At 51.7% G+C, this 15788-nt stretch overlaps 1 protein-coding gene across 14 annotated transcripts in view; it reads right to left on the bottom strand.

The window, feature by feature from the left end:
• The window catches only part of TACC2 (transforming acidic coiled-coil containing protein 2), a 215030-nt gene that overhangs the window by 42365 nt on the left and 156877 nt on the right, over positions 1-15788 (bottom strand). For 8 of the 14 annotated variants that reach the window (XM_040486647.1, XM_040486650.1, XM_040486655.1 and 5 more), the window contains one exon: positions 9594-9739. In XM_040486647.1, the coding sequence (XP_040342581.1) occupies positions 9594-9739 (146 nt within the window). The remainder of the gene's footprint in view (positions 1-9593; positions 9740-15788) is intronic. The other 6 variants (XM_040486651.1, XM_040486656.1, XM_040486652.1 and 3 more) reach the window with 1 other exon arrangement.

Genomic DNA, 15788 nt, shown 5'->3' with positions numbered 1-15788 from the left:
CTGCCTCCAACTCTGCTTGCCACGCTCCTCTTCTTGGCCTTACCTCTAGTCCATTCCCTCTCCTCTCTTTGCTGCTTTTTTAAAAAAATTTTTAACACTTTTATTTATTTATTATTTTTTTAATTACGTTTCTTTATTTCTGAGAGGCAGAGAGAGACAGAGCACGAGTGGGAGAGGGGCAGAGAGAAAGGGAGACACAGAACCCGAAGCAGGCTCCAGGCTCCGAGCTGTCAGCACAGAGCCCTATGAGGGGCTCGAACCCATGAACCCTGAGGTCATGACCTGAGCCGAAGTTGGACACTCGACCGACTGAGCCACCCAGGCGCGCCGTTTTGCTCTTCTTGCTGGCTTCCCCACCGCCACAGCCACCGCCGTCCATGGAGGCTGCTCCTTATTTTAAAACATGCCACGCACACTCTACGTGTTGGCCACGAAATGCTCCATCACCCGATGACCCCACCGTTCCATGGGGATTTGGCCAGCCTGGCCTTGGCTTGGCTACCCTGGGCTCTCCCCGTGCCAGGTGGTGCCTTTCATGCATTTCTGGGTTCACAGCTCTCCTTGGCAGTCAGGAGCCCAGAAAGTGGCCAGAGAACAAACACTATGTCACTGGACAAAGGAAGACAAATGTTGCAAAGAGGTCTGCAGAAGAAGGGATTGGAGAGTCAGCACAGGTATGGCCTGGGACGGCGTCTCTAAAGTTGGGTTTCACTGATGGGGGTCATGCCCCCAGCACCCACCCCGTGCCCGGCTGGGATGGCTGCCAGATAAAATATAGGATGTTCAGTTAAAGCTGAATTTCAGATAACTGAGTAGTTTCTAGTATACATATGTCTCAGTAATTTCTTGTTTATCTGGGATTCGGATTTAACTGGGTGCCCTGTATTTTTATTTGCTGAATCTGTCAGCCCTCTCTATGCCTCATCCCGGCAAATGTACAAGGTTTGGGAAATGCTCAGCTAACACTGAACCGGCCTCTCGCTGTAGATTTTCTCAGAGCAATTCATGCTCACTATTGCAAATGCCCAGGGGGTGAGTATTTTGTACAGTGCTTCCGGAACTTTGCTCACAAGCATATCTTTCTCTTGAAGCACCTGGGAGAGGAAGTGCTGGGGGGGGGGGCGGGGGGGGCGGGCAGGGGATGACATCACAAGGAAAGTCCAAGCCTCCCAAGTTCAGGGACTGGTCTGGTCATCTTTGCTCTCCCTGGACTTGTCCCACTTTCTCTTGCAGGCTCCAAAAACGCCTCTAGGGGCACCTGGGTGGTTCACTCGGTTAGGCGTCTGACTTCCGCTCAGGTCACAGTTTCCTGGTTCATGGGTTTGAGCCCCACATCGGGCTCTGTGCTGACAGCCTGGAGCCTGCTTCCGATTCTGTGTCTCCCTCTCTCTCTGCCCTTTCCCTGCTTGTGCTCTGTCTCTGTCTCTCTCTCTCAAAAATAAATAAACATTAAAAAAAAAAAATGCCTCTGGAAGCACATCTATTCATGGTTCAAAACTTCTTCATCTCTTCGGTGCCCAGCACCACCCAGGCCCTACTTGGAGCAGATGAACGGAGAGTTTCCTTGAAACTTCACAGCTCTTTCCACTGAAAGATGCCTCCCTCACCTCAAAACACTCCTGCTTCCTTTCCATCTCAAAAGAAGAAGATTCCTCCCTGCTTCTTTTTTTTTATGTTTATTTATTTTGAGAAGTGGGGGAGGGCAGAGAAAGAGGATCCCAAATAGGCTGTGTGCTGTCAGCATGGGGCCTGAAGCGGGGGCTGGAACCGTGAGATCCTGACCTGAGCCAAAATCAAGAGTCAGATGCTTAACCAACTGAGCTACCCAGGCGCCCCCTGCTTCTTTCTTAAACCAACTCCCTCCTACTTCCTCCAGGGCCTGGCACCCTCAAGCACCCCATCCTCCTGCCCGGACACATGGCACAGAGGCCACAGAGGGACCAGGGGACCCAGCGGAACAGGTGCTTTCAAGTGGGCCTTGAAAGAGGGAGAAAGAACCCCAGCCCCTTCCATCATTCCCAAAGCAAGATCCACAACCGCCAGCCTCTTCTCTTTTCAGGCTGCCTCATGCCTTCCGAGGTCTTCCCGAGGTCAGGGGTCCCCCCGAATCATGCAACATGCAGCAGATATTCAGCTTAACCATCTGCTCATTGTTTGACCCAGACCAAAACGTCCCTGCCTGAGTAACACTCTTTCCTCTTTAGAACCGATATTCACGGGCCAGGAAACCTAAACTTGCTGCAGGGTTTCTTGGCCTTGGCACTGTGGCCATTTTGGGATGGTTAGTTCTTTGACGCAAGGGGTCCTTCTGTTCACTGCAGGATGTTTAGCAGCGTCTTTGGCCTCTACCCACTAGATGCCACGGGCATGCCAACGCCAGTTGTGACAACCAAGAACGTTTCTAGAAATTGCCCAATGTCCCCGTGAGGGGCACAAGAGCCCCTGGGTGAGAACTGCTGTCCTACTGCGTGGTATTCAAGCAGGTCGCTCCACAGGGCCCATTATGGGGCTGAGGGGATGGGGGGCTGGGGGGCTTCTAAGTGCTCTTCAGAGGAATCCTGGGCAAGGTGGCTTTCGCAGACCCGAGAAAAGGTCACTGCCATGCGCGGGCCCTGATTTTCCAAAGCAAGTGTGGTCTGATTGGGTTCCCTGCCCCTCCTACCAGATTTCTAAATTCCACTCGCTGTATCTGCATGAAGACCATTCATTCATTCGCTCCACAAATAATCTGGGTTCCTCCTCCTTGTGCGCCCCATCGGTGTAGACCCGGGCAATGCCTGCCCAGGCTCCAGGTTTTGGTTCAGTCTGATAACAAACAGAGCATCTGTGGTTCATCATATGGAAGCTTGCTAGGGGGGTTCCCAAGGGCATCACTCAGCTCGGGCCACCATAACAAAGTACCACAGAACCTCTCGATGGCAGATGGCCATCTCCTCTGTGGCCTCACACGGCCTTTTCTCCGCACGAGCTCATCCCCAAGGGCCTCTTCCTCTTCTTACACGGACGCAGTTCTATTGGATTAAGGCCCCACCCTTATGACCTTGTTTAACTTCCATCACCTCGTTGAAGGTCCTATCACACTAGGGGCTACCGCTTCAACATAAGGATTTGGGGGAACACAATGTCATCCATGAACACCAGTGCGGGGCAGTCAAATCCCCAAGCTAAGGTTAAAACAAACGTGTGTGGAAACGAGAGGGATTTCCAAGGAAAGAGAGAAAGCTAGTAAGGGACACTTGACTCGTATCACCCTACCATCTCCAAAGGCCACATTCTGCAGCCTCGTGGGGCCGTTTCTAACTGAGCACTTACTGCCAGCTGTGCTGGTGCCTCTCTCTCCGCCCCCCCTGCCCCAGCCCCCAACTCTGGACAGGGATCCGTGGGCCCAGAGGACCAAACGTGTCAACATGTGGCACCCCAGCGCTCGCACACTCTCACCTTAAACCAACAGACCAAAGGAAATGGTCTCATCCACAGGGGGCATAGATTTACATCTTCTGGGTACCCGAACAATAATCTATTGCACTTAACAGTGTTTATATGGCAAAGGTCTCCATTTTAAGCAGGCTAATGAGATCTAAATGGAGCATTATTGGTCTTCATGTGGCATTTCACTGGCAGCCGTGGGCCACTCAGAGCAAGTCCAGGAGAATTCAGCACTTTCTAAACCTGCCTATCATAAGACACATCAAGACACTCGTTAAAATCCCAGCCTCCCGGCTCCAACCTGAAGCAGCAGCTTGGCACAGCTGGAGTGGGGGCTCCGAACCCCCACTTCCACAGGTGCCATGGGCAGCCATGAGAGGGAAAGTCGGGGGGCTGGGCTGGCTCACCTCACCTGTGCCCTATCAGGACCTATCCTAGCTCTGAAAACCTCCAGGGGCCACAGTTGAGTATTTGGCCACAGAAATGATTTGGAGGAGAAGCCTGGATCGGCCTGGATCGATCTCTCTGAGGCCAGCTCTGATTGCCTGTGGGGATTCTGCCTCTGAGACGTGAGCCGTCGGGGAGGGCGGGAGTGACCACAGAGGCAGCGCGTGTGCCTGGCCAGCAAGAGAGGCAGGAGGCCCGTGGGAAGTCGGCTTCTCTTCCAAACCCAGTGGATCTTCAGGTTCCCACGGAGACCCTGCTGGGTCCTGAGGACCACCACCCCGGCCCCACCAACCCAGTGGGGCTGTGCCCGCTATTTCCTGGACGCGTGCACTGATCACACACAACCTCCCTTCAGATGCCAAAGGCTGAAGAGGGAGTTCTCTCTGAAAACCGGCTTATTCCCACCAGACCCCGCCTTGTGAGCAGCTAGACGAAGCGGCCCTTCTTAGGATGGGCGAGCCCTGCTAGGAGGAGCAAAAGGTGACCTCACCCCACGGGCACCCAGGAGCACTGTGGGGGCACAGTCCCCCTGGAAGGCGGTGTCCAAAGCTGGGATTTGTGCAGCTGGGGGCTGGGTTCCGGCTCTGCCTAGAACGCACCGAATGTCACTTCTCCCCTGCCCCGCTGACTGCCGCTTCCTCCCTGCCTGCTCCCCCTGCCCCGCCGGGGCTCTCCTCACACAGGGCTGCCTGCCAGGCAAGCCCCTGTCCGCCCCTGGCCAGGCTCACTCCCAGGAGGCTGACAGAGGTACCAGCAGGGCTAACAGCTGACAACTAACCTCACCGTGACTCCGTGACTCCGACAGTGGCCACTCCTGCTCCTTTCAGCCTGTGTCCCCAGACTTCCCTCCCACCATCCCTCAAGCGTAACGGTGGGCGTGAAACCAGCAGTTCGGGAAAAGTGCTTTCTGTACAAGCGAAAGGAGATAGCATCCAGACACATCGCTAGGATGACGCCACACAACCCAGTTCTGACTCAAGCGGAGTCTGGGCTGACGAGTCCACAGGCACATAAACCCGGGCTCTGCTGCTGATCGGCTGGGTGGCCCTGGCCAAAGTCTCTTAACCCCACTGTGCCTCATTGTCACTGGCCCCGGTACCACCTCCTGGCTGCTACAGAAATTAGAGCTCATGCTTCTGACAGTGGCTGCTGCAAAGAAAATGCTCACAATTGTTACTTGTTGGTCTATTCTTTTTTTTTTTTTCTTTTGAGAGCGATCAAACAAGGTGGGGGGAGGGATGGAGGGAGGGAGGGAGAGAGTGAGAGAGAGAGACAACATCTTAAGCAGGTTCCATGACCAACACAGAGCCCAACGTGGGGCTCGATCTCACAACCAACATTGCAATCATAACCTGAGTTGAAATCAAGAGTCGAGTGCTTAACCAGAGGAGCGAGCCACCCCGGTGCCCCTGTTCTATTCTTAGCAAAAGTCATCTGTCACAGGGGCACCGGGGTGGCTCAGCTGGTGAAGGGTCCGACTTCTGCTGAGGTCATGATCTCACAGTTTGTGAGTTCGAGTCCTGAATCGGGCTCTCCGCTGTCAGCATAGAGCTCTTTTGTGATCCTCTGTCTCCCTCTCTCTCTGCCTCTCCCCACTCCTCAAAAATAAATAAATATTTTTTCAAAGGCATCTATAACAGGAAAACATATATGGAGCCCAGCTTATACTCATCCCAGTAGAGAGCGAGCCACCTGCCCGGGTGTGTGGGGCCCACGAGCATCCTGAGATACTCTTGTGACTCACTGGGCCGTCAGGGGCCACTGTGCTAGACACTGAGTGCAGTCAGATCCCCTGACGAGGTCATTAAGGGAAGTCAGTGTGAGTCCGGAGGCTCAGGGCCCCTCCAGGTTCTCGGTATGCCCACCCTCCTCCCGTTTGTGACTCCTCCGAGCCTCGGCTGTAAATCAGGCCTTCTTGTGAGGCTGAAAAGGGAGAACCATAGAAGCACCTAGCACAGGGAATAGCAGCACCGGGACGTGGCAGCCGGGGGGTCCCCAACTCTTGCACATGCCACAGTGACACCCACTCCCTGTGCCCCTGCCCCAGGCTGGGCTCCCAGATGCCTTCCTATCTCTCTGCGGGGACACCCCTGCAGAGCAACCTCAGGGGAGAAGAAGGCAAGTGACAATGAGTATGGAGACATGGTCCCCTGTGGGGACAGAAGCCACTAGGTGTGCTGAGCTCCTTTCTGAGTCAATCTGAAGACGGTGGCCACGAACCACTGTGTGGAACACAACCACTGCCTCAGCAAAGGCCACACTTTCCATGGGGCAGAGAGGAAAGACCCAGGGCACGCAGGGCAGTGTCTCCAGTCACCTCCAAGGCCCCAGGGTGGGCCTTCCCGGTGCTGGGCAGTCTCCCAGCGAGGGTAAGAAAACGGGCTTTATCCCGGAGGGGAGCAGTGTTCCCGAAGGGAGGACAACCATGGGAGGAGTCCACCTCTGGTATCATGGAAGTGCTTCCTTCACTGGCCATCTGCCTGCTGCTCACCTCACAACTGCTTGCCCATCCCCTGCCTCAGGGTACTTAAATGCACCAGCTCAGTCCACCGGCGGAGAGCAGCCCCGTCCCCAAACAGAAGGGAGTCAAGAGGTCTGGGTTCCAATCCCAGAGCCCCTCGTGTGCTGTGAGATGGAAGGCGTGGTCTGGAAGCCCCGCATCTCACTGGGGAAGCAGGTGGTTGTTACCAGACGCACAGAGACGCTGTGAGTGCAGGGGATGAGTCTCGGCTGAGTGGGAGATGAAACGCACAAAGGACCCAGCATTGGCCCGACACACGGTGGACGCTTAAGCGGGTGCTATTACTTAATTATGGGGCATTCACTTATGTCCCTCGTTGACCGGCTTTGAGCTCTAATAACATGGCCAACATAGAGCAGCCACGCGCTGCAATCTCAGAACCAGGGAAGGTCAGAAAGGGAAGGAGGTTCTTCCGGACAAGAAAACTGGGCTCAGACAAGCTTCATTCTGGCCCAGCCCCAAAGAGGGCCAGACAGGTGAGCACACAGTATCTCCCAATCTTCTGTCCCAGGGGGCACAAACAGCTGGCAGGACCCAGGGTAAGGTAGCTGATTGTTTTGTACAATGTGGATTTCCAGGAGTGCAAATCATGTCTTTATTCACAGCCGAGGGTCTGGTCTATTATTTCATGTGGCTCTTCCGGCCCCTTTAGCAATATCCCAGGCACTCTGCAGAGGCAAACCAAACAATAGACATCCCCACTCTGCCCTTTCTTTCCTGTGGTTCTCCGAAGGAACGTTTCTCCCCGTCTAGCCACCTCTGAAAGCAAGCACTCCCGCCTTCTCAGGCCTCTGCTGTGCCCCATGCTGTCTGCAGAATGGACAAGCAGACTTTTCTAATAACTGAAGGAAATCAAATGGATCTCTGTACAGCCCAAGCCAGGGGGGGCGTTAAGCAGTCACAATCCCAACCGTAAGAGTCCGTATTGTGTAATCCACATATATTTAGCTCCGCTGGAGTTTTCTGAGAAGGAGAAGCGTAAAGTCCCTGTTCAAAGACTCCAACTGGTGGAATCAAAAGTTCCGTGGGGCTGTGACTCGTGGCAATTACCAGCTCCAACCCCTTCCGGGTGGGGGTTATCTCTTAATCCCCTACAATGCTCATTCTTTCAGAAACTGGCGTCTCAGAAAGAGGCGGGTGCTGTGTGTGTGAGCTTGTTTTTAAGGATGCAGACTGCTCCTTGCTTTGTTGAAAAGCAAGCCAGGCAGCAGGAACAAGGGCAGGCCGCAGAAAGACAAGAAGCAGCAAACCATCCCCAGACGCAGCGAGGATACGTGGCTGGAAATTCTGGAAGGTGCACGGTTGCTCACAGCAATGGCCTTCCCTGGTCACTCCCTGGTGCGTGGGGATGGTCTGTGCACTGCAATACACCATCATTTTCTGCCAAATTCTTTCCTAAAGTGCCCCACACATTATGGGCATGACTTGTACCCACACAAAAAAAAGAATAGTTAATTCCTATGCACACGTTTGACCTAGGAATTATAATCTATTTGTCGTCCATGATTAGTTTTTACAATATTATAGGAAGAGAATTTTTATATGCTTTCCAGTATGGAAGAAAAAATGGTAATTCTTAAGACTCAGCAGGCCTGAGTGGCTCCTTCTCCACCTCAAAATCAAATAAATTACAAGAATTCCTCTCTTCGGGTCCAGCACCTAGAACTGGCCATACAGAATCAGACGCTACTACCTGATGAGCTGTCCAAGACGGGAGAATCTGAAAACTGCACTTGCCAGACAGCAGCAAAGACATCTGCCCTCCTTAAAAATGGTCCTAACCCTTTCCCCCCAGGGCAAGGGAGTGTGTTTGCTTGCGGATCAGCCCTGGAGTGTCAACCCTTTCTAAAGTAAGGGTCTGTTTGAACCCAGGCAGGTATAAAGAACTCTACCCATTTCTTTGTAAAACCAACGTCACGATCAAAATGTCATTTTATTTTACAGTTCGCCTGGTTCCTGGCCAGGGCAAGAGTATGAACGGAGGCCCGGCCATCAGCCTGTTCCTTCTCCGCTCACCCAAGCCCCATCCCTCACCTGGGGTGGCCTTGAGCACAGGTATGTGGACACCCCACCTGCAGGCCCCAGGCCCATCCTTGGCTCCTCCTTGGCGGAGAGATACAAACATGGGTACAGTCGGCCCTGGGAAGATGGGCCGTGCGAAGGGGACTAGGCGGGCCCAGGGAGTGGCTGCCCCCAGGTATCCACAGTGTGGTGGAAGGGGAGGTTGGCCATGCAGGCCCACCACATAGCAAGGGCTGTGGCTGGAGGAAAGCCAGAGCGAGGCCGTCTAAAACACAGGGCCCAAGGCAGATAGGTAGTCCAGGTTTCGGGACGGTACCGCCTGGCCCCCTGACCAGCCTGCTGGGCCATTTCTGGAACCAGCTGACTCCTGACCAGCCTGTCGAATCGGTTCTGGGACCACTTGGCCCCCTGACCAGGCTAGGGGGCCATACTTCGGGGACCACTTGGCCCCTGACCAGCCTGTGGGGCCATTTCTGGCCGTCCCCATCTCCTTCCAGGTCTCGTGTTAAACCTCCAGGCTGGAGGTGGTCCCACCCCTGCAGTATAACTGGAGGATGTATGCAGAGAGCACCAGCTAGGTGGGCAGGCTGGGGAATGAGCTCTGTCGTCCCCCCCGCCCCCACCACCTCTAGGAACCACATCTGAAAGGCACGGAAAGGTCTATGTTTGAAGTCACACTAGGGAAGAAAGTGATATGAAATCAGGTAACTTGTGATTAACGAGGAATAATGAACCATCCACGAGCGGGTTTGGCTATCTATGGCTTTCTCTTCTTTCCCATTTACCGCTTATCTCTATTCCCAAGCCCATGGGGGCTATGGTCTTTAATAAAAATGCAGGTTCATGCGGGCTGTCCAGACAGAACCAGTGTTCTTACAGGGCCCAAGGGCCACATACTAGAACCCAAGATAGAATCCCAAACAGAAACCTCCCAGACCCGCTTGGCCCATCAAATCCAATTCTGGACGCCAGGTGGTTTCTCCACAGGCCTCCCCCATACGTATAATCCACTATATCTGCTCACTCTCAGTTTTCATTCACAAAACACAGCCCAGAGCAGAGGCCCCAGAGGCTGGGAGTGTCTAAAGAGCCCCAGTGATGGCCCCCTGGAGTGGGTGCCCTCCTCCGGCTGCCCCAGCCCAGGGCTGCCCCCAAACTCCCCCGGGGAGCACCTGACCTTGGCTACCTGGTTCTTCCACAGGAGGCTGTGTGCTGATCTCAGGTTCTGGAGTGACTTCGGGGGGCGGCGGAGGTGGGGCTGGTGGGGCTTTCACAGGAGTCGTCGACTCAGGGGTCTCGAATGCTTCTTCAGAGTCAGAACTCCTGATGGAGAGAAGAGAGGAGAAACGCAAGGTTAGGTGGGGGCCAGGGCTCAGTGCTGCTGAGGATGTGCGGCACTTTGACCCCCCACCCGGCACTGCTAGAATCAGGCTCACCCAATTCTACTGTTCCAGGACAGACGTGAGCAAAATCATTTCCCCTCATGATTCCCAAGAGGGAATCTCATTATCACCAGCTTTGTGCCCAAATGATATATGCTTTGAAACTTAGCTCTAAGAAAAACTCGCATTTCTGGCCTTAGTGGCAAATACAAACACAGGGGAATCTTTTGGTCAACCCTGACACCAATTCACTCAAACTGATATTCCCAGGAACGCATTTCGATGCCATGATTCCAACACGCTGTAGGATCCCCACTCCACGAAACCAAATCTCATATGGCCTTTCTCCACCCCGTCAATCTCTCCTGCTGCCCTTCCTTCCCAGAGCTTCTCACAACTTATTATGGATTTATTCACCTTCTAATTGTGTTAATTGTCTCTCTCATCTACTGAGCTTCAAGGCCATGATGGCAGCCAATCTGGTTTCTCACAGCATTTCTGAGCTGAAGCCAAAAGGCAGTGAATAAACATCTGTTGACTGAAAGAAAGAGAGAAAGAAAGAAAGAAAGAAAGAAAGAAAGAAAGAAAAAGAAAGGAGGGAGGAAGGAAGAAAGAAAGAGAAAGAAGGAAAGGAGGGAGGGAGGAGGGGGAGGAAGGAAGAAAAAGGAAGGAGGGAAAGAGGTAAAGGGAAAGAAAGAAAGAAAGAAAGAAAGAAAGAAAGAAAGAAAGAAAAGAAAGAAAAAAGAAAAGAAAAAAGAAAAGAAAAGAAAAAAAGAAGGAAAGCAAGCTAGCTAGCTCACTGGAGGATGTGCCAGCGGGAGACAGAAAACACAGCCTGCTGACCCCAATGATATGATAATGACCCTCACTGCTCAGCAGGATGGTCTCACCCAGAGAACTGGCCCAAAATTCCACCCAGAGGATGCCCCTCCCAGTAATGGGAGGAGGGGGGGGGGGGAAGGGTGGGGAGCTGCTCAACAAACTAAAGCCTTGTCCTGGGCTCCAGAAAACCCAGAGTAGATGGCCCTTCTTCATCACGCCCCTTCTCCCGGGGGCTCCATTTTAAGCCAGAAAGAATGAGGCCTCCCCAGATGGTGGAGCCAGGCATGTGCCCTGAGGCCCTTGCTCAAGATGCCCAATGGTCCACGGTCCTGGCCCAAGCTTGCTCTGAGGATGCCAGTGCCCAAGAAGCAGAGCATCACCTGGGCTGATGCCCATCTCAAGATCTTTTAAATACACCAAAAGGCCACTTACTCATTTGCAACAAGAAAGGTAATTATCAAGAGGGCAGCTACTTAAGTTCCGGGCTGACACAGTGGCCCAGCGGGTCAATCTGGGTGAAGACGTGGAATCAGAGGGTGACGGACCAGGTTAGCATCGGAGCACGAGGTGCTCACACTGCTGAGCTCTGCAAGGGTCAGAGGACTAGTGACCTCGGCAGAGGGCAGCCTCTTGCAACGACTGTCTTGCCAGCGGGCAGAGAGAGCCAGGAACCAAGCCAATCAATCCCTCCACCGTCTGCCGGCACAGGGAAAAAGAGCCATTTGGTGAGTTCTCCTTCAGAAAAATCTACATTGATGTTTTTACAACTCGTTAGTGGCTCATTTTGTCAGTGCCAAAGACCCCCCTCCCCCATCCCCAAGAACCCTGGCTCCTCCAGCAAAGCCACAAAGCCCTCAGGGGACCCAAAGAGATGAAGAGAAACATCGGATCTGCCTTTGATGAGATCCAACGAGTTGAAGCCTGCACACTATCAAATTTCCTGAGTAAAGACTTACTCCACACAAACAGGATGGGGGCCATGCGGACCTTTTACAAACACACATTAATATTTAAAGGCCTTCGCTTTTGTGTAGGGAAGTGAAGATACACGCTTGGACAACGACAGATCGAGGTACCTGAGCTTTGCAGAGTCTGCTGATGGGCAAGAAAAACACAAGGAAGTTACACAATGGAATATCAAAGAGGAATAAGAGTCTGGATCACCCTGGGGGGTCCCGGAAGTCACCCTGCCCCCCAGCACAGAATGTGGCAGGGGCAACACTGACAAGACACACAAAGCCAACTTGCCTCTTTGCAGAACTTCCTTGGAGGGCCATCAGACTGGAGTCTCCACGGCTAGTCACTGCTGTCCACATCCACTGGGCCCATTCCACCAGAGGCCACATCCGCCAGGAGGCCAAAGCCATCTCGGCTGAAGGACGGCCTCTGTCCCCTAAATGCCCACCCCTGATTCCCTTGCCGTTGTCTCTGGGATCTTAATCTGCCCAAGATGTCAGGAAGAAGTTAGCAGCACCGCCAGTCACGGATGCTGCGAGCTTCTCCAAAGTGCAGCAGAGACAGGGGGCGAGAGGCTGGGAGCTCTTCCCCTGGCTTCTGCAACCCTGGGCCCCGGCGACGTGCGGCTTTAGAGCGCAGAGGGCCCCTGCTCTTCCCTAACAGCACAGGCAAGCAACAGGGAGGGCCGGACACTCTTGGGCTCAAGCTGCTGAATTCCAATGAGGTCTCTCCTGCTGCAGCTGCCCGGATGGCCGGAACACCTGCTCAGAAGGAACCCCCATCCACCACTGCCCAGCGAGGGAGGCAGAGGGCACATGGAGCCCCTTTGTGATTCCCTGCCTGTTTACCATGAACCATTTCTGCATCACAACACCACGGGGCGACCGACCGGAGCACCACAAGAATGGCATTCACTTCCGGTGATGCCTGTGTTATTTTCACATTTCCGTACCCTCTCCCAGGAGCAGAGAGCAAGTTAATTAGAGGAGGCGGATGGCAGCTTTTTTAATTAGCTCTTTTTTCCCTGTTCAGTTTCCCAGAGGGCTCAGAAACATTTCCAAGAGCAGGGATTTCTGCAGTCCACCCACAAAGAGCCTGTACACAAAAATAAAGCAGCACTTTGGAGCCCCAATGCATAAAAGCAGTTCCCATCGGCTGTTTGATTTTTTTTTCTACTAGAAAAAACTAAAGTACAATAAATTCTTCGGTTAAGGCTCCACAGACTTTCAAAATGAAAGAAAAGGAAATTAACTTAATGCTGCAAAGATGCATCAGAAAGAACGCGCCACTCCAGTCTGCCAAAACGTCTCTAAATTATACGAAAATGTATTTACCAGGATATGCATATGCTATGTTCACCATATAAGTCAATATGCAAATACATGCAAATAAACCGAGAGAATGTCTTTCCATAGTGTAAAAGGTAGCTCTTGATGTCCAGGCATGAAATATGGCCCAGCACGAAAACCTTAGTAATAGTTATCACATGCTGAACTTTTTGTAATGTGTCAGGTCACGGGTTACGTCCATTTGCGCATTTCTCTGTAATCTTCAAAAATATCCTGCCTGGCGGTGAGCAAGCCCAATTTACAGATGGCATTACTATGGGAAGCAAAGTACTTTGCCCTTGGCCATCTAGTTAGTAAGCTACGGAAGTTGGGCTCAAATCTAGAATCGTCTGCCTATAAAAGCTGTGTTCTTTTCCCTGTCTCAGTGGCTCCCAAATATTTTCAACAGCAGAACTATTCTTCCAAATGAATCCTATGCATAGAGAAAAGTTGCGTTTATTTTATAAGCTCAATTTATACTATATTCTTACTACACAGTCTATCGTTGGGAACAATAAAGCTATTTGACAAACCTGAAAATTTGACACTAGGGGTTGGGGATGCTAATTGCAGCATGAGCTCTGTCTACCGATTTCTCCCTTGGTTGCACATTATCAGGAAAAGTCCTGATGCAACCTGATGAGTGATTACAAACAACACCTGTTTTTTAACAGCTTGCCCTGTATTCTTTAATAAGGCAGACAGGGCAGAAGAGCTACCGAAGAACAAAACTAAATTAATCCATCAGCACAAGGCAATATGCTGGTGGTCTCCAATGCCACCCAGCGTGGTGTGCACAGAAGGGAAGGAAAGATAGAAACGTATAATCCCAAGTACAGAGAGACCGTGCTAGCCAGCGAAACTAAACCTGTCAAGTTCCCCGGGTGTCTGTTCGTAGAGTTTTAAAGTATTTTTCAAACATTTTATCAGATTTCAGAGAATCTCTCTATAGTTCTGAAGTTCCACTGAGCACAGTTCGAAAATCTCTGCTCCACGCAATGAAGGAATCAGTCCCTCCACAGATAACACGCTGTGTTAAAACAGAGACTTATGCAAACTGTCCCCAAAGCAGGACAGCTGGCAAAGTGTAGAACCCCAGGGCCTGTTGGCCTCTGTTTTTACTTTAAATATTTTCATGTTTTACTTCCATGAACTATAACAACAAAATAGTAAAAGATCAGCACCCACACACCAATTAGTTAATGCAATACAGGTTAGCACGATATAAAATGAAGTTAGTATAATAACACATACATACACATTTACACAAAAGTATGTGTGAATGTCTATGTGTATAAACAAAACACGGGTCTCTCTTAATAAAGAGGAGCTATGAATGTAGTTTTTCAGCTTATTAAATGATCATGTTTTGCTCAAGTTGTCCTGGAGGTAATTCAAGGGTTTGGGGAAATAAATCTCAAACACCACAGACTGAATCTTCCAACCCTGAAGATGGAAGAAAATTTCCCGTTCCAACATGCTTATCACGTCCTTTGAAACAGGCAAGGAGGGACGCATGGGTGTGGTGTCTGACTCTTGATTTCAGCTCAGGTCATGATCGCATGGTTTGTGAGTTCGAGCCCCACGTCAGGGTCTGTGCCGACAGCACAGAGCCTGCTTGGGATTCTCTGTGTCTCTCTGCCCCTCCCCTACTTGCATGCGTGCTCTCTGAAAAATAAATAAACTTCAAAAAATAAAATAAAATAAAATAAACAGGCAAGGAAACTGAGGCCAGGAGAGCTGCAGTGACTTCCCAAAGTAACCAGCCCTTTCCAGCAAGGACACGACACGACATTCCATAGAACCAGCCTGCTTTTCGTCAATAAGAGACTCCCTCCTAACCTCAGTGCCCGCCCCCCACCTGGAAATCTAAAGTTACCTATACTTACATGTTATCGGATTATCAAGAAACAGTTTGTTCTTTTTTTTTTTTTTTCAACGTTTATTTATTTTTGGGACAGAGAGAGACAGAGCATGAACAGGGGAGGGGCAGAGAGAGAGGGAGACACAGAATCGGAAACAGGCTCCAGGCTCCGAGCCATCCGCCCAGAGCCCGACGCGGGGCTCGAACTCACGGACCGCGAGATCGTGACCTGGCTGAAGTCGGACGCTTAACCGACTGCGCCACCCAGGCGCCCCAGTTTGTTTTTTTTTTTTTTAATTTTTTTTTAATGTTTATTTATTTTTGAGAGAGACAGAGCATGAGTGGGGTTGGGGCAAAAAGAGAGACAGAGACACAGAATCCGAAGCAGGCTCCAGGCTCCGAGCTGTTGGCACAGAGCCCGACGTGGGGCTCAAACCCGTGAACCGCCAGATCATGACCTGACCCAGAGTCAGAAGCTTAATCGACTGAGCCACCCAGGCGTCCAAGAAACAGTTCATTCTTAAACATTGCTAAAGGCAAGTTCTCCTTCTAGAAAGTTACCTATCTCTATAGCAATTTCTCAGAATTCTTGTGAAAGTGAGCCTGGGGATAGAGGATTTTGTGACCACCCAGCAAGAGTGAATGGTCCCAGCACCAGCACTCTAGAGGGGGGGGCTTCCTGTGACATAAGCCCCACCTTCTCAGGTTCTGGAGGGGGGGCCCACCTGAGCAAGCGGTGCAAGTACCCCCCAGCCTCCCTCCCCCTGACCAAACCCAGGGAGAGGCAACAGTGCTGGCCCAAAGCCCTGCATCCATAGGAGGCTCACGTCCTCCAGCCCCAAAGACCACCGGCCCTCCCTGAAGTGGGGGAGATCTTCCAGAAACAAAAACGGAGCTCTCGGCAGATCAGATCACCTCCCTCATCTCTGCATCTAAGAGTCTGATGGATTTGTGAGTGACAGGGTGTTTGTGAGACTGCTCTCCACTAAATTCTATTCATCAAAATATTCCACTTTAGA

The sequence above is a fragment of the Herpailurus yagouaroundi genome, unplaced genomic scaffold (genome assembly GCF_014898765.1).
Source record: "Herpailurus yagouaroundi ecotype Mexico unplaced genomic scaffold, PumYag 163, whole genome shotgun sequence".
Lineage (NCBI taxonomy): Eukaryota > Metazoa > Chordata > Mammalia > Carnivora > Felidae > Herpailurus > Herpailurus yagouaroundi.
The sequence above is the reverse complement of the archived record's forward strand: the minus strand, read 5'-3'. Positions and strand labels throughout refer to the sequence as shown.